The sequence below is a fragment of the Callithrix jacchus genome, chromosome 1 (genome assembly GCF_049354715.1).
Source record: "Callithrix jacchus isolate 240 chromosome 1, calJac240_pri, whole genome shotgun sequence".
In the NCBI taxonomy this organism is placed as follows: Eukaryota; Metazoa; Chordata; class Mammalia; order Primates; family Cebidae; genus Callithrix; species Callithrix jacchus.
In genome coordinates, this window is record NC_133502.1 from 188,498,678 (window position 1) to 188,526,097 (window position 27,420).

Below are 27,420 nucleotides of genomic sequence, written 5' to 3' on the forward strand. Positions count from 1 at the left end.
GCATAAAACAAAGTTTGTGTGAAGTAGTTATGTGTAGAATTCTCCACTTGTGGCATGATGTCCGTGTGCTAAAAAAGCTTTGGGTTTTAGAGCATTTCAGATTTCAGATTTTCGGATGACGGATGCTCAGCCTGTACCATAGTGCACCGCCTCCCGGACTTGTCAGGGAATCTGGGAGGTGAGGAGTCTCCAGGGCCTGGTGGGCCTGGCACACATGCAGTTTCAATGAACACTGGAGATCGTCTCTCCCACCAGCTCCAGCTCTACAGCTGTTCTGTGCCATTCCCCCCACCCCCTGCCCTGACACCACCTTCCTGATGTTTCCTTCAGCCCCCCTTGGAGGTAGATGGGAGCTCATGTTTGTTTTTCCCTGCGTGGCTCAGACAGCTTGCGGAGTCCCGGTTGGGGCAGGCAGCCGTCTCCTGCCCCCACCACTCCCAAGGCTCCAGCCTCTTTCTTGGCTCCATAATTTTCTATTGATGAGATGAAGGGAGGAAAATCCCTTCCTCCCAAGTTGAGGGGGAAGGGCGGAGCAAGGTAATTGTTCTTTTCTCCCTGCTCTGCCGTTCCCAGCTTGCCGTCCCTTCCCAAGTATTTAAGGGACATGGATGTAGAAAATGATGTTATTGATGAAGTCGCCATAGCAACGACCCTCAGGAGGCACACATTCCAGCTTTGTTATGCAGCCGCAGCAGTGAGAAAGGCTCACTCCTAAGTACACAGCGGGCCGCGCTGCATCCGTGAACTTCGCATTGCAGAGGACGCCATGTGCGAGCTGGCTGGGAGCCAGGCAGACTGTGCCATCGTCCCTCTCCGTGAACACTCCAGTGGAGCACCCAAGAATGATCGAAGGCCTTGGGGGAAGATAGGCCCCAGTGGGGAAGGGCTGCAGGGCCTGTCAGGGTCCAGAGGTGATTGGGACCTGGGGGAGGGCCCATCAGGAGGAAGCACGGGCACTTGGAGAGGAAGACATGGCCCAGGGCACGTCTTCCCCCACACTGTCCCCACCTCCATCTGCTTATCTGGAAGGTGGACACAGTGATGCCCGATCCTCAGGCTTGTTGTGAGGGTCTGAGTGGATGAAAGTATAGTCAGGGCCCAAATTCAGACATGCTGAGTTTTCCAGAAAGCTCAGAAGCAGCTCTTAAATGTGTCCAATCCAGGCCCCTCCCAGTCCCCACAATCACTGCCCCTCTACCAGGCTTTGTCCCCTTCAGACTGATAGCACAGCCTCTCCACTTTCCCGGCCTGCAGTCTTGACCCTCCAGGGCGTCTTCCACGAAGCCTCCAGAGACCTTCCTGACACACTAGTGTGTTGCTTCCCTGCTGACAGCTCTCCTGTGGCTTCCTTCTGGCCAGGAAAAAGTCCCACCACAGCCTGTCTGCACCGTTAGCCAGCGTCTTTCTTACCCAGAGACCGGGGCTCCACATGTAGCACAGGCTGGGAGGCAGGCACTACTACCAACCAGCTCTACACAGGTGGAAACTGAGGTTCAGGGCGAAGGGCTTGCCCGGGGTCACACAGCAAGTGGCTGCCTGAATGTGGACTTGGCATTGTGGCACCAGAGCATCTGTCTACTCCTTGCTCCCTGGCCCATCTTGGGCACCAAGGAGACACTTGGTCTGAGTTTGCAGAATATAATTGGATTTGGATGGTTGGATCAGATTAGATTAGACCTGGCCTGACGGGCATCAGGCCTCCGAAGACCCAGAATTTCTGGGAATGACTCTGAAATTCTGTATCACTTCCCATCAAGAAGGGAGACCAGCAGGGCCCTCTGCTGAACTTGCCTCTCCATAGCTAGGTCAAGGAAGCTGTCCTGTGGCTCCCAAGAGCAGATGTGACACAAATCAGGGGGCCACAGGAGGATTGACTTTGAGCCAGGGCCATTCTGGTCCTCAGGCTCACAGAAGCCTGCTCTGGGCCTGGACCTGGGAAGGGCCTCTGGGCTTAGGGTTGGGCCTGAGTGGGCTTGGTCCCTGCTCTGGCAGAGCTCACAGGCTGGCATCAGTGGACACGCCCTGTAGCTGCCGCTGGCTACATGGGCCTGGCTGGCTCAGGGGAGCTGGAGGAGGGCCACAAGCTCCTTCCAAGGTCATGGCAGAGGGCGTAGAATCACAGACCCACAGAGTCCTTTCTCTCTGAAGCCCAGGACCATTCTCCTAGAGCAGAAGGACTTGGAACCAAGCACCTCACATGCTCCAGGGTTCGCCTTTCCCCTTCACATCTTGACTTGACCCTTATGGCCCTTGGTGGCCAACATCCAGAAATACCACATGCAGGAGCGGATGAGTTGGTATTCCTTCCCATTAGCTCACTGCCCTCAGACGGCCCCTCTGGGAGAGGGCAGGGAGGGCATGCCACCCACTCTGCCCCTGAGGTTTGGAGGCACAGAGGATACCACAGGTGCTCCAGTGGGTGGGGCCAGTGCCCTCTCCCTGCCCCAGCAGGCCACCCTTGTCCCTGTGTCACTGCTGCTTTGTCTGTCAGGGAAGCTAGAATGGGCCATCCCTAGACCCTGCCAGTCCTGGGGTCTCTTCCTGTCCAGGACACTGTGTTAGATGACGGGGAAGGGACTGTTCCACAGTGCTGTGTTTCATAGCACACACAACTAGGAATGCCACAAGAGCATTTCCAAAATGGTAGCCTTGCCTCCTAAAATAACAGACAGCTGGCTTAATCTGTTCTGAAATAGGGGGCTCCGTTTCTCTCTTCTTCCTTCCTTGCTCCCCCCCCCTTTCCATTCTTCCCTCTCTTTCCCCACTCATTCTTCTTCCTTCTTTCAGCCACTGTTCGCAGATCCCTAAGCCTGTGCCAGGCCCCATGCTGGGTCCTCGTGATACTGAAAATAATAAAGCTCAGGTCTCCCCATCCAGTTACCCACAGCTGGCAGGAAAGAGTGTGGCGGAAGCAACGATTCTGATTTACTGCAAGGCAGAATGAGGCACGGGCGGAGTCAGACTGCTGTCCTGGCAGCTGTGCTTTACCGAGACCCTCCCTGTGCCTCCCTTGATATCGTTTGAGCTTCCCGGCAACCATGGGGCAAAGATTATTACATACCCACTTAACAGCTGAGAAAACAGACATCCCGTGCTGCAGGGGGGCTGACGCTCTGTCCTCACACTCAAGACCCTTCAGCAACAGCCATAGAAGGTCAAAAGAGGAGCCAGGTTATGTGCTTTGTGGAGGGGCTGCTCCGAGAGCTTCACAGGGGAAGCAGCATCTGAATTGCCCTTGCATTTTGCTGGGCTTGTAAGTCTGGAAACAGTGGCCAGTAACAGGCACCGGGTAGTCACTCACTCTGTGCCAGGTTCCTGATTCTGTTACCCCAGGAAATGTTTGCTCCCTATCAGCCATCTGGGTCCCACAGGTATAGCCCAGTGACCCCAAGGCAGGAGAGCCTAGGCTGGGAGCCCGGTGGCCCAGGTTCTGGCTCTGCTGTATGTTCTGGGACATTCACTGCCCATCTCAGGGACTTTCTGTCCCTGTAAGATACATAAACAAGATGGGCCGCAGGGAGGGGTCCAACCCTGACCTTCTGTGGTTCGGCCAGCCGCAGAGCCTATCTGCTTATGGCCTCCAGAAGCCAGTGTTGTCCCTGAGGGGAGGTGAACTCGATGCAGCTGACAGAGGAGCTGATTAGAGCATAGGAAGCCCCCAGGCCAGGCAGTAGCAGCCATCCTAGGAGTGGTTGCTAGAGTCATTTTGAAACGCCATGGTGATGCTCCCATGACCACCTTTCTCAGGGAGGAGGCACCCCAGCAGCACTCAGACTGAGCAGACTTCAGCCTGACCGCAGCCTCACCATGCAGCTGGTAAGCTTGGCTCCTGCGGGCCTGGCTGCTGGGAGAGCTGAAAGGGCCCATCTCCAGCAACCCTTCCTGTTCTGGAAAATTGAGTTTTTAACAAAAATAGATGAGTTGTGCTAACATGTAATAAGGTTGTTTTTTTTTTTTCTTTTTCTTTTTTTTAAGACAAGAGTTTCACTCTGCCACCCAGGCTAGAGTGCAATGGCTCGATCTCAACCACTGCAGCCTCTGCCTCCTGGGTTCAAGAAATTCTCCTGCCTCAGCCTCCCAAGTAGCTGGGATTACAGGCATGTGCCACTACACCTGGCTAATTTTTGTATTTTTAGTAGAGACAGGGTTTCACCACGCTGGCCAGGCTAGTCTCGAACTCCTGACCTCAAGTGATCTTCCCATCTTGCCCTCCCAAAGTTCTGGGATTACAGGAGTGAGCTGCCATGCCCAGCCCACATGTAATCAGTTTTTTAATCTTGTTTTTAAGTAAGTGCTTCTCAATTCCTTCAAAAAAAATAAGTAAATGTAAATTTCTCTCTGTAATACCTAGCCTGGCCAATCTTGATAGCTGTAACACATAAGCATGTCCACCATAGCTATTTGGGCTCCTTTGTAATTGTCAGGAATGTGTAGAGGTCCTGAAGTCAGTTCCACTAATGATCACTGGCCCGTCCCTTGCTCTTCATCACAGAGCCAGTGGGGGCTCCGGTGCTAGGGATGCCAGGTGAGGGGCATCGTGCAGTGGGCCTGCCGTGGGGTGTTGAGTGAGGGTGGCTAATCAGGACCTTAGCTCCCCCTCAGGGTCTTCAGGTGGGAGATGGAGGCTCTACCTCTTCACCAAGTTGTTGAGAGGTAAAGTAGAGGCCTTTGAGACCAGCTGACTACAGACAGGGCCTGGGGCTCACCCTTCAGTTCTGTGATTCCCAGCTGACTACAGACAGGGCCTGGGGCTCACCCTTCAGCTCTGCGATTCCCAGCTGACTACAGACAGGGCCTGGGGCTCACCCTTCAGCTCTGTGATTCCCAGCTGACTACAGACAGGGCCTGGGGCTCACCCTTCAGCGTCTCATGGACTGTGGATGACTGCAGCTCTGCGATTCTAGTGCTCAGTCTTATGGACTGTGGATAACTACAGTCCATAGCCATGCTAGATTACATTCCCAAAGTATCCTTTGCCAAGAAAACAACAACAGCTCAGTGGTAAAGTCTAGAGTCTCAAAAAGAAAGATCACTTTGTGTGTGTGTGTGTGTGTGTGTGTGTGTGTGTGTGTGTGTGTGTTTATTGTCTACTTTGATATGGAGCATATTTTTTTTTTGAAAGGAAAGGAAAAGAAAAAAGGAGTGAAGGAGAGGAAGAAAGGAAGAAAAAGGGAGAGAGAACAGAAGTATTGCTTTATTCTAAAAATGGGTATTAATAATGGCAGATCAATATTTTGTGTATTTAAAGTGGAGAATGTATATTTTGTGTATTTAAAATGGAGAGCTCTATAAATATTTATTAAGTTTACTTGTTCCGGATCTGAGTTCAAGTCCTGGTTGTCCTCATCAATTTTCTGTCTCATTAAGTCTAAATCTCTATGGGTCTTATGCATCTGGGTGGTAGGGTCGTTAGCTCTTATTGTTGCATTGATCCTTTTACCACTATATCTTTGTTGCTTTGAAATCTATTTTATCAGATGCAAGAATTGCAACTCCTGCTTTTTATTTATTTATTTATTTTTGCTCTCCATTTGGTTGGTAAGCCTTTCTCCATCCCTTTGTTTTGAGTCTTTGTGTATCTTTGGATGTGAAATGGGTCTGGATGTAGCATACCGTTAGGTTTTGGCTGTATCTTTTGATTGCGAGATTTAGTCAACTTAAATTTAGGGTTAATGCTATTTGATGTTACTGGCTATTTTATCCATTTGTACTTTTTGGTATATTTTTAGAAGGCTAATACTGGTTGTTCCTTTCTATGTGTAATGCTTCTTTCAGAAGCTTTTGCAAAGCAGGCCTGGTGGTGATAAAATCTCTGAGTATTTGCTTGTTCATAAAAGATTTTATTTTTCCTTCAATTTTGAAGCTTAGTTTGGCAGGATATGAAGTTCTGGGCTGAAAGTTCTGTTCTTTAAGGATGTTGAATATTGGCCCCCACTCTCTTCTGGCTTGTAGGGTTTCTGCTGAGAGATCTGCTGTGAGTCTGATAGGCTTCCCTTTGTGGGTAACCTGACCTTTCTTTCTGGCTGCCCTTAGTATTTTCTCCTTCGTTTCAACCCTGGTGAATCTAACGATTATGTGCCTTGGGGTTGCTCTTCTTGAGGAATATCTTTGTGGTGTTCTCTGTATTACCTGGGGTTGAATATTGTCCTGCTTTGCTAGGTTGGGAAAGTTTTCCTGAATAATATCCTGAAGAGTATTTTCCAGCTTGGATTCATTCTCTCCGTCACATTCAGGTACACCTATCAAATGTAAATTTGGTCTTTTCACATAGTCCCACATTTCTTGGAGACTTTGCTCATTCCTTTTTATCCTTTTTTCTCTATTCTTGTCTTCTTGTTTTATTTCATTAAGTTGAACTTTGACCTCTGATATCCTTTCTTCTGCTTGAACAATTCAAGTGTTTAAACCTGTGCATACTTCTCGGAGTTCCTGTATTGTATTCTTCAGTTCCATTAATTCACTTATATTCCTCTCTAAGTTGTCTATTCTCAATAAGATTTCATCAAACTTTTTTTCAAAGTTCCTAGTTTCTTTACATTGGGCTACAACATGTTCTTTTAACTCACAGAAGTTTCTTATTATCCACCTTCTGAAGCCTGATTCCGTCAATGTAATGCATTCGTTCTCCATCAAGCCTTGTTCCCTTGTTGATGAGGAACTGTGATCCTCTTTAGAGAGAGAGGCATTCTGATTTTGAGTATTCTCAGCCTTTTACGCTGGTTTCTCCCCATTATTGTAAATTTATCCACCTGCCGTCTTTGTAATTACCAACTTTCAAATTAGGTCTCTGAGTGGACGTCCAAGTTGTTAGTTCCCAGGGCCGAAATATGAGCAAACCAGCCAAAACAGCGGCGTTAAGACTGATGGCGCTTTTCTGCCCAGGAATCTCCAGTCTGGCTTCCTTCTTGAGTCCGTAATAGGTGACTCTGCCTTCCCGGAGCTCCAAACCTTGGTCAGAAGGGAAACCAGTCCCGTTTACTCTGCACCAAGAGCTGCCACGCCGAGGTGCTGGCAAAATGGCTGCACTTGCCACAAGAGTCACGCTGGCGACCCGTGGGGCTCCTCCACTGGGAATCTTCTGGTCTGTGAGCAACAAAAATTTGTCTGAAAGTGTGGCATCCTCTCATTCTCTGCACTTTCACTGGGAGCTGCAATCCTGAGATGTTAGCGATCAGCCATCTTGGATCGTTCTCCCCAAGAAAGATCACTTGATGGCAAGTCCATGATGAGGGAGAAGACGGAATGGCCCCTAAAGCTTCATATTCCGTTTCCCAGGGTTCAGGTATTTATCAGGTCCCTGGTGACAAATTTATGGTCAGTGATGATTAGCAGGCTTCTTGTAAATTGTGATTCTTTGGCTGGGAATGGAAATTCAATCTCCCTTTCTTCATCATATATAATAAGCCTGAGCCAAGCAAGGGCCCCTGGGCTCTTCCCAGCTTAGGAAGAAAGCACAGATCAGCTTACAGCATTGTCTCCGGTGCCAGCCACAGGACAGCCTGGGAAGTTAACATCGGTGGCAGCATATGGGGGAGGCGGGGAGTGGAAGGCAGGAGGCAGGAGGCTTTGTGGAACTGGAGGAGTTTGAGGCAGGCCTAGGATTTCCTTAATGGAAGACAGGAGAGCGTGTTTGGCCAGGAGGAAGGAGCAGCAAGAGGAGATGGGGCACCCTTGGGGGCTGCACTGCGGGTGTTGTAAGATGGCAAACTGTGGAGGATGTGCGGCTGGGAGAAGCTGGAACAGCAGGGAGCCATGGAAGCCAAATGAGCAGGGAGTGAGTGGGGCGACCCTGGACTCAGTCCACCATGGACAACAGACATCAGTAATGCTCAGAGAGATGGCTTGGTGACCACCAGCCACTGGCCAAACCTTTGCCAGGGCAGGAGGCTCCCATATGGCCCGATGAAGATGGCACTACATCTCCACAGGCTGAGAAGGTTCCTCTACTGAGAGCCGCCCCTCAGGAGGGGCCGCCTGGTCCAGCCAGGCTGCAGGGAGGAGCCACACTGTCTCCAGACCTGCAGGAGAAGCACCAGCCTCAGAAGCCGGCGCCCCCACACACAGACCTAGTCTCCTGTTACCTGCCATTTCCTGTCTGTAGCTGTATTTAATTTGCACACCTCCTCCATGAGACAGTGTTCGTGCCCATTCTAAGATGAGGCTCAGAAAAGTGACACGGCTATCTCCGAGGCCACAGCCAGTAAGGAGGCCAGATGCACACCTATATCTGCCTGCTGTTACAGCCACCTTTCTGAGAAAGTGACGTGCTATGGCTGGCTTGTCTTGGCTCATGAGAGCCAACTGTGCACATTTATCCCCAGCTCTACCCTCGGCCACATATCCCTGGTACCTTGAAATTAGCCATGGCGGGTGTATTTATCCCACAGAAATTGGTAAACACTGCAAAACAGCCTCCACCCCCCACCGGTTGTTAAGCGCTGGCCGCACACCGCTGTCTGTGTGATTTGGGCGCCAATGCTCTTTTGGGGTTGAGCCAGCGGAAAGGGCCTCCTGGTGTGAACTTGCAGCTTCTGTGAGGGGCCGCAGCATGAAAGCGCTTTCCGTGTTCACTCGTTGCTTGGTTGCTTGGTCTGTGTCATTCCAACAATTCAATTGATCAGTGAGAAAATCGAGGTGAGGAAATAGGGGTCACAGAATCAGGTGAAACCAGGAGTTACGGTGCTGGGCAAAATGTAGGCTTCATCATTTCCATGTGTGTGTTAGATTTTTAACGTTAGATGTTTTTATCTTTATTACAACTAGCAGGGTGTGTGTGTTTTTAAATATATTCTGAGTTGCTGCATACCGTATTTAAAGTGGACGGGGTTGGGACTGAGCCAGGCCTCCCCTGGAAGGAGAGGCTGGTGTGTCCCCGGGGGTAGGAGGTCGCCCGTTCGCGTTCGCCGTCTGCAGCTTTCACTGCCGGCTTTACTCCTGCCTGAGCTTTTTGCGGGTGGAGGTGGAAGGCAGGTCACAAAGCCGGTGGCTTGGCAGACAGAGGCTCTTCCCTTTCATCTGCTTTGGCCTCTTGATGGACTTGTGACCTACAACCTCTCACTTGACCCCTGACCTCATAAATTCTGGAAACGCCTCACAAATCACCAGGAAGATAAACATCAACTGAGGTCAACAGAAGGGGGTCTGAGCCACTCCAGGAGACCAAGAGGGTAGATCCAGTCTGCTGGGCGGGTGGGAGGAACGCTGGAACCATGGGTGGCTCAGGAGAGGGGACCAAACCACCCTGACACAGAAGCAGTCCTCCAGTCCCGCAGTCTGACCTAGAGAAGAGGCTTGTGTCTGTGGCCACAAGGTGCCATTTGCAGTGCTGCATGAATCTGGACCCAGGCAGCTTGCCCTTGGTTCCTCCCTAAGGGACATCCATGTGGCTGGCTGCTCCACACGCACGTGTGTGCGTGATACGTGCAGTGACAGCCCATTTGCTTGTTACATTTCATTGGCTATCTCTTTTCACCTGAAATTTTCTCTCTCCCTCTCTGCCCGGTCCCCAACCCGTCTCTTGTCTGTCTCTCTTCCCAGAGGGTATGAACTGCATGAACAAAGACCATGGCTGTGCCCACATCTGCCGGGAGACGCCCAAAGGTGGGGTGGCCTGCGACTGCAGGCCCGGCTTTGACCTTGCCCAAAACCAGAAGGACTGCACACGTAGGTAGATGGAGACAAATGGGTCAGACGTCCCATGCGCCTCCCGCCATTGCTTTCTGGAGGGTCTGTCCAGCCTGCTGGACATTGGTTAGGGAGGGCCCCCAGCCCCATGGGGTGGAGAGGGCAGGGCCTGCTGAAGGGGCCTGATGGGGGCATGAGGGACAAGGGTTGTGAGCCTCAGGCTCGGGGGCTTTCCTCAGCAAGCATGACACCGCCATGACACCAGTGTAGCCTCAGGAGCTGGGCTGGGTCTGCGTCAGCCCCTGAGCCTGAGCTCTCCAGCGGGAATGGTGGGGCCGTGGCACTGAGGTCTACAAGACCAGGTTTCCCGATGGGCCTGGGAAGCCCCTGGTAATGAGCAGTAGAAAGAAGGGAAAGAGGATGGTTTTGAAGGGTCCGGTTCTGGGCTGCGCTGACCAAAGAGCAGAACTCTGCATATCTCTAGTGCCAGCTGGTTGGGAGGCAGAAGCCAGGGAATCACTCCAGCCCAACTTTGAGTCCAGCTTGGACTACATAGCAAGACCCCATCTCTAAAATAAAATATAAAGATCAGAAGTCACAGCATGACCCCTGCAAGGCCGGCTGCCAGTGATGATACCTGGGAGAGGAGATCGGGGCTGAAGGAGGCCTCTGGCCAAAGACGCCATTTCAGGATCTGCTTGGTGGTCTGCCTGCGGGGTGCACGCGTAGTCCAGCCTCTTCACGGGGTCACCCATTCCCCAGTAGGAGTAGGAACCAGGAAACCAGGTAGAACAGCGGCTGAACTCAGAAGCTTGGGAGCCAGTGCATCCTGCCCACGGCTACGTGGGGAGACAGCAGGATGGGCTTCTCCTTGTGGGAAATGAGGGCACCATAGATACCCAAAGTGATGTCACATGTGCCCTGTTTTTACAAAGAGCCAAACAAGACTGCTGGAAGCACTTTCCACCTCTGGCTGGAGACAAGTGCTTCATCTCAAGCCCACTTTCTAACACAGAAAAATGTTATGGCAAAGTCCAGTTCCAACTCCCAGTAGAGAAGGGGGTCCCCACCCCAGCTGTGGAAATGAGAGACTGGGCTGCCTGCCGTCATAACGAAATGGACTTCCACCATCATTCTGTGGAGAAGACAGCTGGCCTTGCTGGTCCATCACCTGCAGTCCCTTATCCTCTCCATTGTCATCAGCTCCCCTCCGGTTGCCTGGCCACACTTTCCTGACTCATGTCCTCCTAGAACAGTCACCAAGGCCCCGGGGACCCACATGCACCAGATGTGATTCGTCCGTTCTCCAAAGTGGAGGTGCCTCCTTCTGCCCAAGGTATGGTCCGGGAGGCGGGCCACTGTTCTCTGTGTTTGCGGCTCTTTCCTGTGGGGTAGCCAAGATAATCCTGTATACTGTCACCCAGGGCAGGATGAAACAGCGGCAGTCTCCACTGGAAGTGCCATCCTCCAGCCCCAGGGCTCCAGCCAGGGCCCCTCTCCACACCAGTTGCATTCCTTTATCTGCAGAGAAGCCTTCTGGCCCCGGCCATCTCAGAACAGAAGATGCTGACTCCAGCTTTCCCAGTCCCTGCTGTTGTGTGATCTGAGTTTCCTACAAGAAAGGCCAAGGTCAAGAACACATGGAGTTGGCAGGCTTGTGCGTAGCCCTGGCCAGAAGGACAGTGCCTTCCCTCAGTCAGAAGACAGGCCGAGCACCTGCTCGAACCGGGCTCCGAGCCCAGTGTAGGGAGAGGCTGCAGGCGGCCTGGCTGGGGCCAGCTTGCTCCCTGATCCCATGGTATATCTGAGACAAGCACTACCAAGAGGACTTTACTCAGAGAGCATCTTCTGGGCGCTGGCCTGGTGCGAAAGGTCAGGGACTAGGCAGGGCCCTGTGAGCAGCTGCGCCACCCCTTACAACCCTTACCCCAGCTGCCCCCACCAGGGAAGGGCTCTGCCCTTGCCTGGAATATGTGCTGGCTTAAGAAACTGTAGTCCCACCCTCTCCATGGGTGGCTGAACGTCACCGAGGTATGGAGAGCCTGATGTGATTTCTGGGGCCTGAGGCCTCCCGTGAAGGACCTGCACATGCAGATGCCCAGCCAGCCCAGCTTTGGCTGCTTCTGTGAGGTTAATAAGGCAAGGCTGGTGTGAAGTTAGCTCGGAGGCTTTCACTCTGTTCTTGAAGTCACTTGCATTCCAAGAAATTCCAGATCTCAAGCTGGGTTGGGGGCTGAGGCCTGGCTTACCCAGCCAGCCTCTGTAGCTCAAAAGGACTGCAATGCTCTGAACCAAGCTGTCATCCATCCAGAGCCCAGGACCTACTCCAGGGCCAGGCCAGAAGAAGTTTTCTCCGCCCTCTGTCCATCTCACCAGAGCTTGAGCTCAGACGTTTCTGCATAAAAGCCGTAGGTTCTCCGGTACTTGATTGCTCGACCCTTGGGGGTCTGTGAGGCGCACAAATGCCTGTGTGTAGGAAACCAAATCCCCTGAGCCTGGACCTCCCTCGAGTTGCCTCAGACAGGCCTCTGTCCTCATTAGAGTCACTTTTAGGGCACAGCCTGTCTCCAGGAGCCTGGAGCTCAAGAAGGCCTGCCTTCTCCTCAGCTGCACCCCTGCCCACTCTGAAAGAGGAATCTCCTGGGTCCTAAAAAGACACACGACATCCAGCCCAAAGTGGGCTCCACCTGGGTCTCTTCCCATCACCTGACATCTGTGTAGAGCCGCAGCCTCCCAGAACCCCTGGCTTCCCTGGGTTCCCTCCTGGCCATTGAGACGAGCTATTGAGAGATGAAAGCCAAGCTCCCATCCAGGGTGCCACCTCCACACTGAAGAAGAGTCACTCCTGAGGAGAAGGGGCTAGAAGATTTTGTGCTTGAAACCCAGTTGTGTTTCTGGAAGCATTTTTCAGGTTCCTGAAATTTCACCGTAGAAGTCTGCTCCCTCCTCTGGATGATCCTCAGCTCCCTGTGGAAGAGGGAGCAGCCCCTTAGAGCCCCTGGCTGAGCGCAGCATCTGAGGCACTGACACCTGTCCCCATCAAGCCGTTTTCTGGACATCCTCCTCACTTGCTGTGAAGGTAGCATGTGTCCAAGGCTGAGGCGCCACCATCAGAGGACAGGAAGGCGCCGCATCATTGTCTGTGAAAGGAGGAGTGTGGAGAAGCGCAGCAGCAGAAGTCAGTTCTGAAACGTCTGAGATACTTCTGTGGAGGTTGCCACCAAATGACCTCCCTTTGGCACCGGCGTGCTCATGGGTCAACCTGACAGAACATAATTCATTCAATCTCTCAGAATTGGAGATTTTTGTCCCCTCTAACCATAGTTGGTGTGAGGTTATTTTTGCATATTTGGTCATTAGGGTTTTACCAAATAAAGAGTGGAGCTTAGATGGATGGTTAAGTATCTAGGAACACGGCCCGTGCTGAGGCCCTGGTGCACATTTGCGTTCGGGTGATGGCCTTGCAGCTGTCTCGCCAGCATCACAAGGCAGGGGCGCCCTACACCCCCTGGGGAGCACTGGAGTCACTGCTCCCCTCTAGCGATCCCGCTCACCCTGGAAATGGGCCGTGTGTTTAAATGAACTTGAATGGGTAATTTTTCCGCCTTCAGACTCCTTTTCTGTCCCTTTTCAGCCAACCCAGCTTGTTGGTCTTGGCCACAGGCACTGAAAGCAATGTCACATTGTTATTATTTCGGCCGTTTCCAAAACTGTACCCCAGATGGCATTAATTGGCATGAGTCTGTCTGTTCCAACATTGTCGAGCTCCAGGAGGATTAGGGCTTTCAGGGGAGAGGGTTTGAGGTGGCCCCTGGGGCTCTGAGAGGACGGACGTCCAAGGAGACATCCACACACCCCAAAACAGGCAGAGGAAAGAAAGCCTCTGCAAGAACTAAGGAAATGAGGGTCACCTGGAACCACGGGCCGCCATCTCCCTCCCCCCCGACAGCTTGACAAGTATGTCCTGGCATTGACAGACATTTGCCCCATCGAGACAGGCAGCTGTAAAGTGTCCTGCAGCCTGGGAAGGATGAAGCTGTCTTCATCTACCACCACCTGAGCACATCAGCTTTGTGCTGGCTCTGATCAGAGTCCAGATCATTCTCTGTCCCACCCCAGTTCAGCTCCAGGGAGTGAGTGATTCCATAGAAGATTCTAGAGGGGCCCAAGTGCAGGGAGATGGGCATCTGTTGCCCCGCAAGCCTCATGACACTACCCACTGATGGCCTTAGGCCTCAGTTTCCCCATACCCTGAAGGAAATAGCCAACACCAACAACTAATCATTTTTGTTGTTCTGTTTATACACACGTGTGTACACTTTGGGCCTAACTAGTAACCTGTAACTATGGAAACGGAGGCTGCCAGCACAGCTGTGAGGACACAGACACGGGCCCCATGTGTGGTTGCCACCAGAAGTACGCCCTCCACTCAGACGGTCGCACGTGCATCGGTAAGTAGGCACCCCTGCTGCACAGCACCCTTGCACCCCCCACCCACCCTGTCTGCACCAGCAGGGCCAGCACCGTGCCACATCTGGGATCCCTGGAAAGGAAGCTTCAGGGAAACAAGGAAAGGCAAGCCCGGGGCCATGGTGGGGATGGCTGGCGCCCCTGGGGAAGCTTTCTGGGGAGGCTTCTCTGGGGCCTGCAGCCCCCCAGGACCAGGCTCCTCTGCTTCATGTTCCCTGGCAATGCCCAATGCAGGCTCCCTAGCAGCAGAATTTCTGCATGTCCTCATCCTGGAAGTGAGGGGTGGCCCGGGCAGGGGGTTTCAGGGAGAAGGAAGGTGTACACACCTCTAAGAGCCTCTGCTCCAGAAGCACAGGTGTTTCCTCCCCTCATACGGAAGACAGCCAGATTCAGGTAACTGCACACAGCCACAGTAGTCATGGGAGCCGCCCATGGCTGGAAAACCAAGAGGTTTCCTCAGAACTTCGCTTTGAGTGGTCGTTGTCTAAACTCCAGGAGAGATGGGCAGTGCGGGCCCGCGTGGGTATGGTGTTTTAACTGCTGGTCTCTCGAGCTGCCGGGCCCCTGCTGGCCTTCCTCCCCCACCCAAAGTCCGCTCTTCTCAGCGCTGCCCGGCCATCTCCTCACCTGTCACATGGAGTCTTGATCTGAGTCTCTGCCACCTCCTTCCTCCTGGTCCCTCTTTCCAAGGGGAAGATTGAATATTTGTGATTATTTCATACCATAATCACTAGTAGGTTTTTTTTCTCCCACCTAAAAACAATGGCACATTTTTTACCTGAGAAAGAGTAGAATTTCAGAGCTGGCACCCAGAGTTCCACCCTTCCTGTGTTGGCACGCTTTAGAAACCCAACACAAGTTCGCTTTTTTTTAAGCCCGATTTCTTGCTGTCAGTCTGGAAGATACTTCTCGATGGAGTCTCAGGGGACAGGAAAAGGTTGGTCAGCGAACAGAAGCCCATGAGGCCAGGGCATGCCCCTGCCCTGTCTCCCAGAACCCTGCTCCCTCGAGTCTCAGGGAGCGGGGCCCGGGCAGGCACCAGGCTATTACCTCTGTAGTCCGGGGCTGTCATCACGGGTTCTGCTGCCTGCGGTGGCTCTCCCTTCCTCTGTGTGGTCTCTTCTTTCAGACAACCATTTTTTATTTCATTTTTATCTCATTGCTCCTGCTTTTCTGGTGATGGTCCCTGATTGCCTGTCTTGTCTGATAACTGACGTTCATTAATTATTTTCAGAGCCAAAAGCCAAACCAAACCAACCAACCAATTAAAACCAAAACTAAAAGCCAAACCCGCTCTCAGACCAGTGTCTCTATTGCAGCCTGATCCCATCTAGAACCTCCTCTCCTCCGGCCTCTCTCCCTCCCTCCACTGTCCGGCCTGGGGCTCTCCCGGGTCCCCCAGCCTCCCTCCTGTCTTGTCTGCTAGAGGTCTCCCGCACGGTTTGTTAGCTCCGCTGGAGCAGGTGCAAGCGGCTGCCGGGCCAGATACACCCAACACGTCTTGTCTTGTCCACCTGAATCATCCTTTCGCTTTTTTATTTTTCAATGTCTACTGCATGTGAAGGCCCCTGCTTGGATCTCCTTTCCAAAGTAACTTCCCCAGCCCCACCTTCCCTCCCGTCTCGGTAGAAATCAACTTCCTTACCCAGCCCCTGCTGCTGCTGCCGCTGCTTCCACTCCTGTTCAGGAAGAGATGCCTTTCGCCTGACTTTGCCCACTGTTCATCCATGTCCCCGCTTGGGAACCAATGTCTCCACACGTTTCCCTCTGAGCAAAGAAAGTCAGCCCAGCTAACCTCACCTGCTCCTCCACCAGAAGCCTCGTGGCATAGCCAGGATGCTCCCTGGCCCGCCCTGGGCAGCTTCTCCCCCGCACGCTCCTAAAATCAGTGTTCCCTCTTTGCATCCCCTTGTTGAGCACTTGAATGTTTAGCCCTAGTCCTCTATAGACAAGCAGGCAACCAGCGCTGCCCAAATCGATCCCGTGGTTTTTCTGTCTATTCTATTGGATTCATTGTGTGTATGTGTGTGTATGTGTGTCTATTTCGTTCTTAATTTTGCATGACTGTTGACACAGCTTCATGTCCCTGTGACAGAGCCTCTGCTGCCTCAGGGTGCATCCATCACCGGACCTTGTGGCCCTGTCCCCTGTCCTGTGCCTTGTCCTATGCCTGCTTCTCCAGCCTGAGCCACAGGGGTCCGTAATCGCTTGTGTCTCCATGAAGCACCACAGTGTGCTTTCTGCCTCTATGGCTCTCTGCAGACAGGTCCTGTCTGCCCTAACCTCAGCCTCCTCCTCTGTGTGCTTGCCTGTGGGCCCTGAGTCTGTGCTATGTCCCAGGTCACTTTGTGATCATCCCTCCTTTCCTGCACGTCCCCCCACCCCCGCCGCCTCTCTGCTTTGCCCTGAACACCCCCACCTTGGAGGTTCCTGGGATTAGCCCCTTGGCGAGGATGCCGAGCTGGCCGGCGTGCTGTGTTGGCTCTGTGCACCACGCCAAGAGGCTGACTGTCTTGGGCCGCGGGAAGTGGGCTGTCATTAACCACTGGCTCCGTGTTTGTCCCTTACTTGTGTTTTAGAGAAGGATGAGGCTGCAATTGAGCGCTCTCAGTTCAATGCCACGTCAGTAGCTGATGTGGACAAGCGGGTGAAACGGCGGCTACTCATGGGTAACACTTTTCTTCCACTTCCTTTGTCGTTCTTGCACTTGTGCGTGTGTGCACGTGTGTCTCGGGCGTGCGCTGGCATGTGGATATGGGCGTGTGTGGGTGTGGCGTGTGCGTGTGGGGGCATATGTCTGTTGCGGGGAGTGCCCACGTGTGTGCCATCCTGCGTGCTGTGTGAGTGTGGGGGGCTCCACTCCAGGTGTGAACTCACTTTTTCCTTTTTAAAGTGTTTACCCTCCATCAAACACGTTTGTTCTGTTTGTCTATGTGTTTGTATTAAAGAACCCAGGGCTATTATCCTCTGGCCTGTGCGTGTAAGGAGACGAGTGCCGTAATGAAAACGTCTTTTCACATTGAAAAGCTCCCCCACTTGCAGTAAACACCCACATTCGCAGTTAGGATCCCCAGGATCAGCAAAGCAGCAGGATCAGACTCAGCTGCAAAAGAGGGCATTTGGGTAGATGGGTCTGGGCAGTAGAGTCATTATGCATCTCCTCTCCTGGGAGGGAAGCTACCAGCTCAGGGAGGGTGTCTTGGGAGACCTGCTGGCAGGGCTGATCAGGGACCCGTGTGAGGAGAAAAAGAAAGAGGAGAAATCACTGCTTTTGGACAGAGCTCAGTGTGCACAGTGGAAAGCAGACTTCCTCATTCATTCGTTCTTCTCTCTCCATCAGTCAGTTCACTGCTCTACTGGCCTCTAGGTTGTACCACCTGCCCAGGACCTCCTGAGCATAGCTGTGGTCACCTGGGGTTCTCATGACCTTCTTTATGGCTCTCAGCTCACACCAGCTTTTGCAGCCATGGGGTCAGGTGGTGCCGTCTCCATTTCTCTGAGGGAGAGACTGAGGCTCACTGGAGTGCCCTGGCTTGCCCAAGGTCACACATTGCCCTGAAGGCCTGCCCTGCAGGACCCAGAGGTCCTGACCGTGTGAGCTGTTTCAGGCATCAAGGCTGCGGGGCCAAGTGGAGGTCAGAGCCTGAAGGTCCTAGAGTGGGAGCTTTGTTTCCTGGCCCTCATGTGGACCTCAGGAGGACCAAGCATCTAGAGAGGAAGCAGGAGGGGGTCCGGGGGCCACAAGGGATATGGCCTTGTGTGCTGCTGTGAAGGTTTCAGGCCCACACACTCATTAGGGGCTTCGAGGAGATTGAGGGTCTGGTTGATGATGCTCTGTGAGCCCTAAGATCATGCTAGATAGGACAGGAGTGGCCCTCCTTTCAGATGAGAAGAGTAAGGGCCAGAGAGGTCAGAGCCTTCACCTCTGGTCACACAGGCAGACAGGGCAAGCTCAGGCTGGAAGCTAGTTCTGCAGATTCTCTGGGCAGGTCTGTTTTGTTGACTTGGGAAGAGCTGGCGATGGCAGCTTGGGTCGGCTTTGAGCCTCCAACCTCACCCCTAGCCAGCAAGTATGACCACTGCCCTCCGGGCAGGCATGACTCAGTGCTATGGACTTTCTGGAAAGGTGGCTGGAAGCAGGTGGAGGGATCCCCAGAGTTGTCAGTGTTCTGAGGCCACTCTCAGGTCTCAGAGGGCCCAGGACCCTCAGCCTCACTTACTAGAAGTTGGCATATCGTCTGAGGCCAGAGCTCCAAATCCAGGCAGGACCAGGAGCTTGGTGGTCCCTCAGCTACCCCTTGACCTTCCCAGGAAGAGGATGGATGGGGGAAGAGGGCCACGCTGAGTTGGCATCACATAAATGGGTGGTGCAGAGGTGGGGAGAAGGCCCTCTGTGCTTGCATTCAATAATGAGAGTCAATGGATAAAGGCCCAGAGCCAGTACCTGGAGCAGGGGGAGGTGAGGGAGGCCCTGAGGATGCAGGAAGCCCCAGCCTGGGTTTGGGGGGACAGCCTGAAGGGACATAACAGGGTGGGGACCCTCCCCTGCACCCCCACCTCTGTGATTATCACAATCCCCCATACCACGCCTTAGAGCTTGTCCTGCCCCAGACAGAAGAGCCTTTTCCTCCTCCAGTCTCCCTCTAGCATTAACCAAAGGGAGAGCAAATAGCCAAGGCCTCACACCTGAACGAGGAACCAGACTGAGGCTTCCGAGGAGGGTCAGTCCAGGGGCCTCGAGTCTAGAGCACAGGTGAGGCCCTCTCTCACAGCTGGTCATTCTTAGCACTGTCTCCTCTAAGAACAGCCTGTGGAGTGAAGATACAGGATCCTTCTGGACTTCAGGCCCTAACTGGTAGCTCCCGACAAGGTGTGGCCACTCCCATGCTGTATTAACAGAGGCAAGGTACGGAGAGTAAGGGAGGTGACAATTCCCCTCCTGCCCCATGCTGGTCAGGCGCACTGGGGCATCACACTCAGAGCCAGGCCCTAGGTGGGGAGAGCAAGCTAGCTGGTGAGGGCTCAGACCTGAGTCATCCTCATCTGTTCATGCTGCGAGATTCTTGGGCTGTGGGAGAGAGTACATCTCAGTAGATCCTGGGCCTGTGGGCAGCCTGAGCCCCGTTTGGGGTTCTGGGAGGGGAGAAGGGTAGGGCAGGCACAGGCAGGAGCCAGCAGCAGATGAGAAAAGTGAGACACTGAGGAGTTTCACAGCAAGGTTAGACCCTGGCCCACCTAGCTCCAGAGTCCGTGCCCTTGATGGCGGCACTGGCCAGCTCCCCAAGAGAGCGGCTCAGATGCTCAGACCCCCAGCCCCTGGCAGCACCGGCAAGCCAACGCAGCCATCTTAGAAACCACAGAGGGGCTGCGTTGGCTTGCCGGTGCGGCTCAGAGGGGCTGAGGGCCTCAACCATGCAGCTGGGCAGGACAGAGCTGGGATTCTGGCTCCGGTGAGGGAGTGGGGTGCTCCCAGCAGAAGTCGCAGTTGTAGGTCTAGAGTGTGGCCGGAGAGAGATCTCCAGCATAGCGTCCTGGGCCAGCCCTGCCCCACCCTTGGGTTCTCACTTTTTGCGATAATCACCCCAGTCCCTGAGCACAGGTGAAGAACAGAGTAAGTTATGTTTACTTTAAAGAAGCCCCAAAACGTGTAACCGCTGTAGACGCCCTTTACAATCAGGTAAAATGGTTGGATCTGCAGGTTAAAGTGATACCTTTCAATTAGCTGACAGACTTACGTGAAACAGCTGAGTACCCAGCAAAGGGTGCAGCACGGCACTTGCCTCAGGCCCCTGGGACCCTGCTTGTCTCAAGGTTGATGGGGTGCAAGGCGCCACTAGGGTCGGCTCCAGGTCTTCCATCAAGCCCTCTCCCTGGAGCATACTCAGGCTAGGTGGAGGCTTCCGCTCCTCTTGCTGCTGCTAAGGGATCCCCACAATCCTGCAATCCCCCTTGCTTGAGACAACACAGGTTTATTATCTTCATAGGTCAGAAATTTGACTTGGGGCTCACTAGGCTAAATTCAAGATGTGGGCAGGGCTGTTCCCTTCTGAGGGCCCCAGGGGCCAATCCCCTTCCTTGCCTTTCCGGTTTCTAGCGCTGCCCTTGTTCCTTGTCCCTCGGCCCCTCCTCCACCTTCAGAGCCAGCAGCCTGGTGTCCCCGACCCGCCCCAGTTCTCACAGCTCTGTTTCTGACCCACCTCTGCCACCCCCCTCAGTTATTCTAAAGGACCCCTGTGATCACACTGGGCCCCTCCAGGATAATTTCCAGTCTCATGGTCCTTCACATGTGCAGAGTCCCTTCTGCCAGGCACAGTCATGGTTTCTGGGGATTAGGAGGTGGGCATTTTAACAGAGATCATTCTGCTCAGACAGATGGTTCCACTGTTAGGGCAGAGCCCACACATGCCCTCTTCACTGGCTGAGCCCCAGGATCATGAGCCTCCTCTGAAACTAGTCCTGGGGTGTGGGATGCACCCCACCCCCTTTCTGGAGGCTCCACTGGCTGCCCCAGCTATGGGCACCCACCCTTCCGCAGGCAGCCTCAGTGGTGTGTCTTCAGCCCATTCCCTCTGCCCTGGCTCTTCCGTCTCACCAGTACTGTTCAGTCCGCTACAGCTGGCAAGGGACTTTCCAGGCAGCTCTCCAGGGAGTGTCCCCACTGCACAGAGGAAGACCCTGAGCTCCTGAGAAGGGAGGCCACATGGCCAGTGAGCAAAGCCTGGGCCAAGGTCCCAGCCCTGTGGACTCCCAAGTCCAGGTTCCCAAGTTAGGAGCAGAACAGGCCTGAGGGACATGGCTGTGCAGGCCCAGCAGCCATTCCGGCTGTGATCTTCCTCCTGTGGGCACTGAATCAGCAGAACGCACAGCTAGCCCATTCCAGGGGTCCCACCACGCCCAGAGCAGCAGCGGGGCCTGAGCTGCAGGCCAGGGACCCCAATCTGAGTTGACCCTCAGCCCGAGCTCTCTCTGGGCCTTGTACTCTGCCCCCTGTTGACTTCAATCTTACAGCCACCCTGAGAGCAGTGCAAGTGCTTTAGAGAAGAGGAAATGGGGGCAAAGAAAGGCAGCTGGGAACCCCTCCCCCTGCGCCTGCGGCTGCTCCTGCTGGCTCCATGAGCCGTTCCACCTGGTCCAGTGTAGGCCCAACCTTCTCTGCCTCCTCTCCGGATCTGGCTGGGAGCGGGTGCTTGACGTCGCTTATGGAGGTTGGAGCAAAGAGAAACAGTGCCTAAACAGCAGTGCCTGGCCTGAGAGGACCTTGGATTCCAGCAGGGACCAGCCCCCTGAGCCTTCCCTGTCCCTCCGTACTGTAAGAGCCATCTTCATAAGTGTTCCCCAGGCGGGTGCCTGATGGAGGCTGGGACCAGCCCCAGAAGCCGTGATTCCCTTGATCAGCAGACACTGCCCGGGCATCTCCGAGGAGACAGGGCCCAGACCTGCAGGAGGCCGGAGGAGAGGGAATAGCTTTGGCCTTGGAGCCACGAGGCCTGGGTGCCCGTTCTGGACACTTCTTGGAAGCTAGGCTTGCTCAGGTAACTTTTTAGCTTCCCTCAGCCTGTTTCCTCGGCTGTAAAGTGGGGATCGTGACTGTGTGTCCTGTCGAGCTGAGGATGAAATGAGCACCTAAGTAGCAAGTGCTCAGAGCAGCCCCAGGCGTGTAGGAAGCACTAGTTGTGCATCAGCTGTGTGACGTAGTTGGGGCACTGAGGTGCAAAGCACAGAAAGGGAAGCCGCCAGGGACTGATTTGCAGGCGAGCAGCGGGCCAGGTGGGGGGGGTCTCAGGCCTCCCCTGGCTTTTCCCTGCCGGTCTTCCCCTAGACCTGTCTCCCCAGCCATCCCAGCATCTCTGTCCTGCCCACCCCCGCCAAGCTCTCTGGGCCACAGGGCTACACTCAGGGCCCACTATCCTGCTGGCATGGGGAGAAGGGAGGAGCTTTCCCACTGCAGCTCACAGGGCTGCAGCCTGGTCCCTCTGAGCCCTGGGTTTCCCATCTACCAAATGGCCTGGCCAGTGTCACTTCTCACCCGGACATATGCTCTCCTGCTTCCCCCCGAGCTCCCCTCCACCCTGTCTACACCTCCTCTTCTGCAGCTACCATCCTCAGGGCCCTGGGTGTCCCTGATTTCACGGCTCTGTGTCCCAACCCCCACCCCACACATTCACCCACTCCTGGAAGCCACCCTCTGCCTGTTCCTCTTGCCCGGCATGCTTAGCCTGTCCTGGGTTCACTGCCATGGTCACACCCTCACCTCTCTACCCAGGTGCCATCTTGGGTGGTTCTACCTGGCAAAGGCTGCCTTGCTTGTCCAGACCTCACTGGACCTTCCTCCCCTCCCCTGTCCCTCCACTCACCCTTCCTCCACCAGCACTCCCTGACTGGGGGCAGAAGCTAGGTCTTTGCCAGCTTGGTGCCCCCTCAGGGCCTAGCACAGGGCCTTGCCCAGAGCAGGAGCATTGGTGAGGCTGGTTGGCTCAGCACATGAATGAAGGCTTCCTAGAGGAGGTGCTGGGGATGGATGGGACCTCAGTGCCCAGGCAGGCAGGTATCTAGCTCAGAGAGAGGGTGGGCCCTGGAGGCTGGACCTGCTTGCAAGTGGGAAGGGGCTCTGGCAGGCAGGTCTGAGTGCTGGTGAGGGAGGTGACAACACAGCAGCTCCCCCAGCCAGTGCTCAGCTGGTGGCCTGGCTGAAGGAAAGGTGGGACAATGCCCTTTCAAGCCATGGCCTCCCTGCCCACTGAGCTCCAGGGCCTGAGCTCCTGTTAGAGAAGGATCAGGTTGTCAGGCTGCACCTCAGTCACTGGACTGGCTCCCAGCGTGGCTGGTGTCTGGTCAGCTGGGCCCCCAGTCAGGCTGAGTCCCTCACTGTCTCACACACACAGCTGGGGCTGGTAGGAGGAGGTAGGTGATGGCAACTCAGCTGTGCCAAGGGCTAGAGTGTGGGTGGAGTCGCAGTGCCAGGCAGGGCTTAGAGAAAAGATGAGGGCTCAGGGTATTGTCTGGCTGAGCCAGACAGGCAGCTGAGGCTTAGAAGGGACGTGGCCCACCCAAGGCCACCTTGTGCATTGGACCCTGGCACTCGCCCCCCCTGCCACCACCAGCCTTGCTCACACTGTACCCCATCCCAGTGGTGGTGGCACACGTGACCCCCGTAGCCTCCTTTTGGTCCTCAGCTCTCATCTCATGTTGAAATCCCCAAGACTGCATCTCACTGCCTGCTCTGTTTTCTCTCTCCTGGGCTCTGGCCCAGCCTCGCCATCTCCCAGCCCCACCGGGTGAGGCCACAGCCAGAGCCCTCTTTCTTTGGCACAAATCCGAACGGGCTCCAGCCCTGCTTTAGGTTTCTTGGCCATTGGTCTAAGTGGGCCCCAAAGCCCTTCCAGATGCAACCTCAATGTCCTCTGTGATCTCCTGCTATTTTTGCGAATCCAGTCCTGGCCCCCAGGCCCTGCATGCCCTGACATGGAATACCCATGTCCACTGGAGCTGCCATTGGAAGGTGCACCCTCTGCACCTGCATTCTCAGGAGGAGCACATATAAAAACAGGCACACCTAAACAGGCCCCTCTGCCACCCTGCCTGCTGGCTCCCTCTCACCCTCCACCTGGGAGCGACAGCCTGCTCCTCCTGCTGGCCCTCCCTGTCCAGGACACTTGCCTCTCTCTAGCTGGACCCAGCTAAGGGCGAGCCAGGTGGTGGCTGCAGGCCAAGGTTAGCCCTGACTTGACTGAGGAGTACCAGGCAGCCCCAGGAGCCCCCAGCTTCCTGAAGCAAGATTCCTGGTCTAACCCAAGGAAGGTGGGTGCTCTCTGGCTGCTCATCCAGGCTGTGGCATTGCTTCAAGGACCGCGCATTTGTTCTTAGAGCGGAGAAATCCGCAGTTGGAGCTTCGCTCCAGTCAAGCACCCGGTGACTCCTCTTTCTGGCTATCCCGAGCCAGATTCTAGAGTCAGACCCAGGTTTAGTTCTGGCTTCCCCCGTCAGTAGCTCCACCAGCACCCCAGGGCCAGCTCGCATCTGAGCTTTAGTTTCTCATTTACAAAAATGGCTTCTAGTGTCTGGAGAAGCTTAGCTAAGGCACTAGACAGGCAGTGCGTGGCTGTGTGTGCGGCCCGCAGTGGGTGCTCAATCACGATCCATCCTTTCCTTATTCGCCATTGCCGGCCATGAGCATCCCATTAGGATACTCTCGAATGCCAGGGAGGAACAGAACCTTGATGGCAGGCCCCAGAAGTGGGGCGACAAGCCTGGAGCCTGCCGGCCTTGGTCAGGTCATAGTGGTGGGCTGACTGGAACCCTGGAGACCCAGCAGGATTAACAGCACCTTTCAGACTGTCAATCCTGCTGCCCAGGTGCCTGTAACCTGGACCCCTCCAACAGGCATGCACAGCTCCCAGGCTGGCGCTCTGGAGACGGAGGGGGAGAGAGCACAGACACAGGCTCCAGGTGCCAGCTACTCCCTGCCCCGCCCCCATCCCCACAAAGTCACGTGACCGAAGGGCAGAGGTGGGAAGTGCACCATGCCAGAGGCCCACCTGGAAACAGAGGTTTGTGCTCAGACACTGGGCACTGCCTTCCTCTCCCCCAGATGGTTGAATCTGTCAGGTCTCCAGGGCAGCCAGCAGAAACCTGGAACAAGGGTTCCCTCTGTGGAGCGGCCTCTAGGCTGGGCTCTCTGTATACGCAGACATGTTCAATGCTCCCAGCAACCTGTAGGGTTTAGTGTTACAGATAAGGAAACCAAAGCTCAGAGAAGTGAAAGCAGCTTGGCCAGTTCCCTCTAGCCGACACCTCTCCCCATCCAGGGCAGGCAGGTGACAGCTCTGCCTCACCATGCTTCACACAGGGCCTGGCATGAGCATGTGCTCAGTGAGCATGAGCTGCTGTTGCTCAGATCCCCGAGCCTCCCTGGGCACACCCAGCTGGAGGGGCCTCCCGGTGCCCAGGAAGAGCACCGGCCCACTGCTCCCCAGTGGCACACCCTCACCTGCTCCTTCCCCTTGCCACACCTCAATGTCCCATGCCTCCGGGGGCACAGCTGTGATGCCTCCCGTAGGTGGGCCCCAGTGAGATGCTGCAGAGGAGCCCCCTTGTTTGCCCTAAGCACCTTCCACTGAGGAGCCAGGGTAGAGGCAGGAAGTGAAGGAGTCGGGCCAGGGAGACTGGCCACTGGAGGCCCTGCTCCTGCCCCCTGCTTTAATATGAAACTTCCCTGGCCTCCAAGGGGCACTTAGGACCCCTCAAACCAAGGGAGGAGACCTCTTCTGAGGCCAGCTTGTCTTGTTCCTGGGTAGGCATCTTCTATGCCCCTGGTGCCACCACCCCTCAGCCTCCCTGCAGCCACCTCGATGCAGCCCTGCAGGATGCTATTCCTCGGTCCCAGTGGCCGCTGTTTTCTGAGCAGGTGTAGGAACACACACCCACCAGTCACAGGAGAGGATGGCTTGCCACACTCCTAGCACATCCTGGAATCGGCACCCCGCCTGCTGCCTTGGAAGACAGTGTCACTGACAAAAATTTGCCTGGCACAAAATTTCCCGAGCAGCACAATGCTCAGGTAGACAGAGGCGCTGAGTTTGGCACAGGCCTGTGGGCCTTTTATTTCAGCAGGGCCGGGCTAAGGTCAGCAGAGGGCCGAAATGGGCCTCAGAGTCACTGGGCGTGTGCTGAAAAGGCAGAGTCCAGGAGACCCCGGACTGCCTCAGAGGCCTGGGTGGCCCCTTGGCGATCACGGGCATTGGGGCCCCGCAGCCTTAGATGTGAGCAGCACTGGCTCTGGGGGAGCTGCTGGGCCCTCCTGCCCATGTTCTCCTTGGGAGCCGCTTCCTTGTCAGTATCCCTGCATCCAGCTGCACAGAGCCCCTCCCCACCCCTGCCACCACCTGCCTGTGCTGTCACCAGCGTGTCCCCGGGCAGCCCTGGGACAGACCAAGCCAGCATTCCCTCAGCAGACAGCTCTCAGGATTGACCATCTGCCCAGTGGAAGTAGAGGCAGGTGGGGAGGTGTGGTCAGGACCAGGCGTGGCCCTCTGCCGACAGGGTCAAGCCCACTCCACCACACCCTGCTGACAGAGGCGCAGGAGGCCACATTTGTGGTGCCCAGCACAGTGCTGGCCGTAAGCCTGCTGCACAACACAAGTGATGGACCACAGGGCCTCCCTGGAGTTCAGAGGGCCCCTTGGGAGACAGGCCAGCTAGGAAGACCAGGGCCACTTTGTCAGGGCCTTGCCAGGGGCGTGGCATGGCTTCTATCCCAAAGTGTTGGGAGCCACAGAGGGCTAAACAGCCTGCTGGGGGAAAAGGGTCAGAGGTCAGAGGTCCCCAGATCTGCTGGAAGGGTTGGCCAACCCCTCTTCACCGCAGCTTCAGTTGATTCTAGAGACAGAAGGGCAGGTGGGCCAGCCCTGACTGAGGCCTCAGCAGGTTCTGGCCAGGACCCTGGGCTGCCCCCACCATCAGAGTAGGCCACTGAGGGACAGGGAGGAATCCACACGCCAGCCCACTGGATCAGAGCCTCTGCCCTGATGAAAAGCTCCTCAGCATGTTTAGGCTGAGCACAGGCGGGAAACCCAGGGCCTAGGGAGGGGAGAGTCCCTTTCCCACATCCCCCGCTGTGTGCTGGCACTGAGCTTGGCACCTGCACCCACCTCCCATTGTACACCACAAAGTGCCCTCATGCCCTGCACAGCACAGCACCTCACTGACTCCTCCACCAGGGGCCCATGGGCCCTTCCCTTCTTTCCACCTCACCTGCCAGCTCATTCTCCCTCCCAGGCCCAACGGAGGGCAGAGACCCGGTCCCCTGGCTTGATTCTGTTCCTCACGGGGCCTCCAGAGTCCCTGCTCATTATTTGTTGAACACAACTCATCAGGCACCTCTGCCGTGCTGGCCACCTCGACTGCCCTGCCTGGAGAGCATGTGGTCTGTGAGAGAGGCCTTGGCACTCACAGACAGCACCACCCTGCAGGCAGAATCCCAGGGCAAGGCTTGGGACAGCTTCAGGGAGGCAGGTGAGGTCTGCTGAGTCCTGAGGAATTGGTTCCTCAAGACCAAGGGGGGTGCCCTGTAGAACCCTGAGGACCCATGCTCAGGTGTGGCAGGGCATGGGCTGGGAGGGGGAGGTGGGCAGTGTGAGAGGCAGGCACAGACCCAGGAGAGAAAGGCGAGGTTTGGGCCTTATTTGCTGCCCCCTGCCACCCCATAAGCTGTTGACTCCTGGGACATGTCACATTCATCTCCGTAGCTCCCCTCTCCTGGCCACCCAGCACCGTGAAATTGACCCACCCGTGAGACCAGGGGCTGTGTTCCAGGCACATCTGCGCAGG

At 55.2% G+C, this 27,420-nt stretch overlaps 1 protein-coding gene across 4 annotated transcripts in view; it reads left to right on the forward strand.

Annotated features, from left to right (window-relative positions):
• SCUBE1 (signal peptide, CUB domain and EGF like domain containing 1) overlaps positions 1–27,420 on the forward strand; it is a 143,909-nt gene that overhangs the window by 69,942 nt on the left and 46,547 nt on the right. For 2 of the 4 annotated variants that reach the window (XM_035265525.3, XM_035265541.3), the window contains exons 5-7: positions 9,538–9,663; positions 13,959–14,075; positions 16,674–16,763. In XM_035265525.3, the coding sequence (XP_035121416.2) occupies positions 9,538–9,663; positions 13,959–14,075; positions 16,674–16,763 (333 nt within the window). The remainder of the gene's footprint in view (positions 1–9,537; positions 9,664–13,958; positions 14,076–16,673; positions 16,764–27,420) is intronic. The other 2 variants (XM_035265531.3, XM_078350972.1) reach the window with 1 other exon arrangement.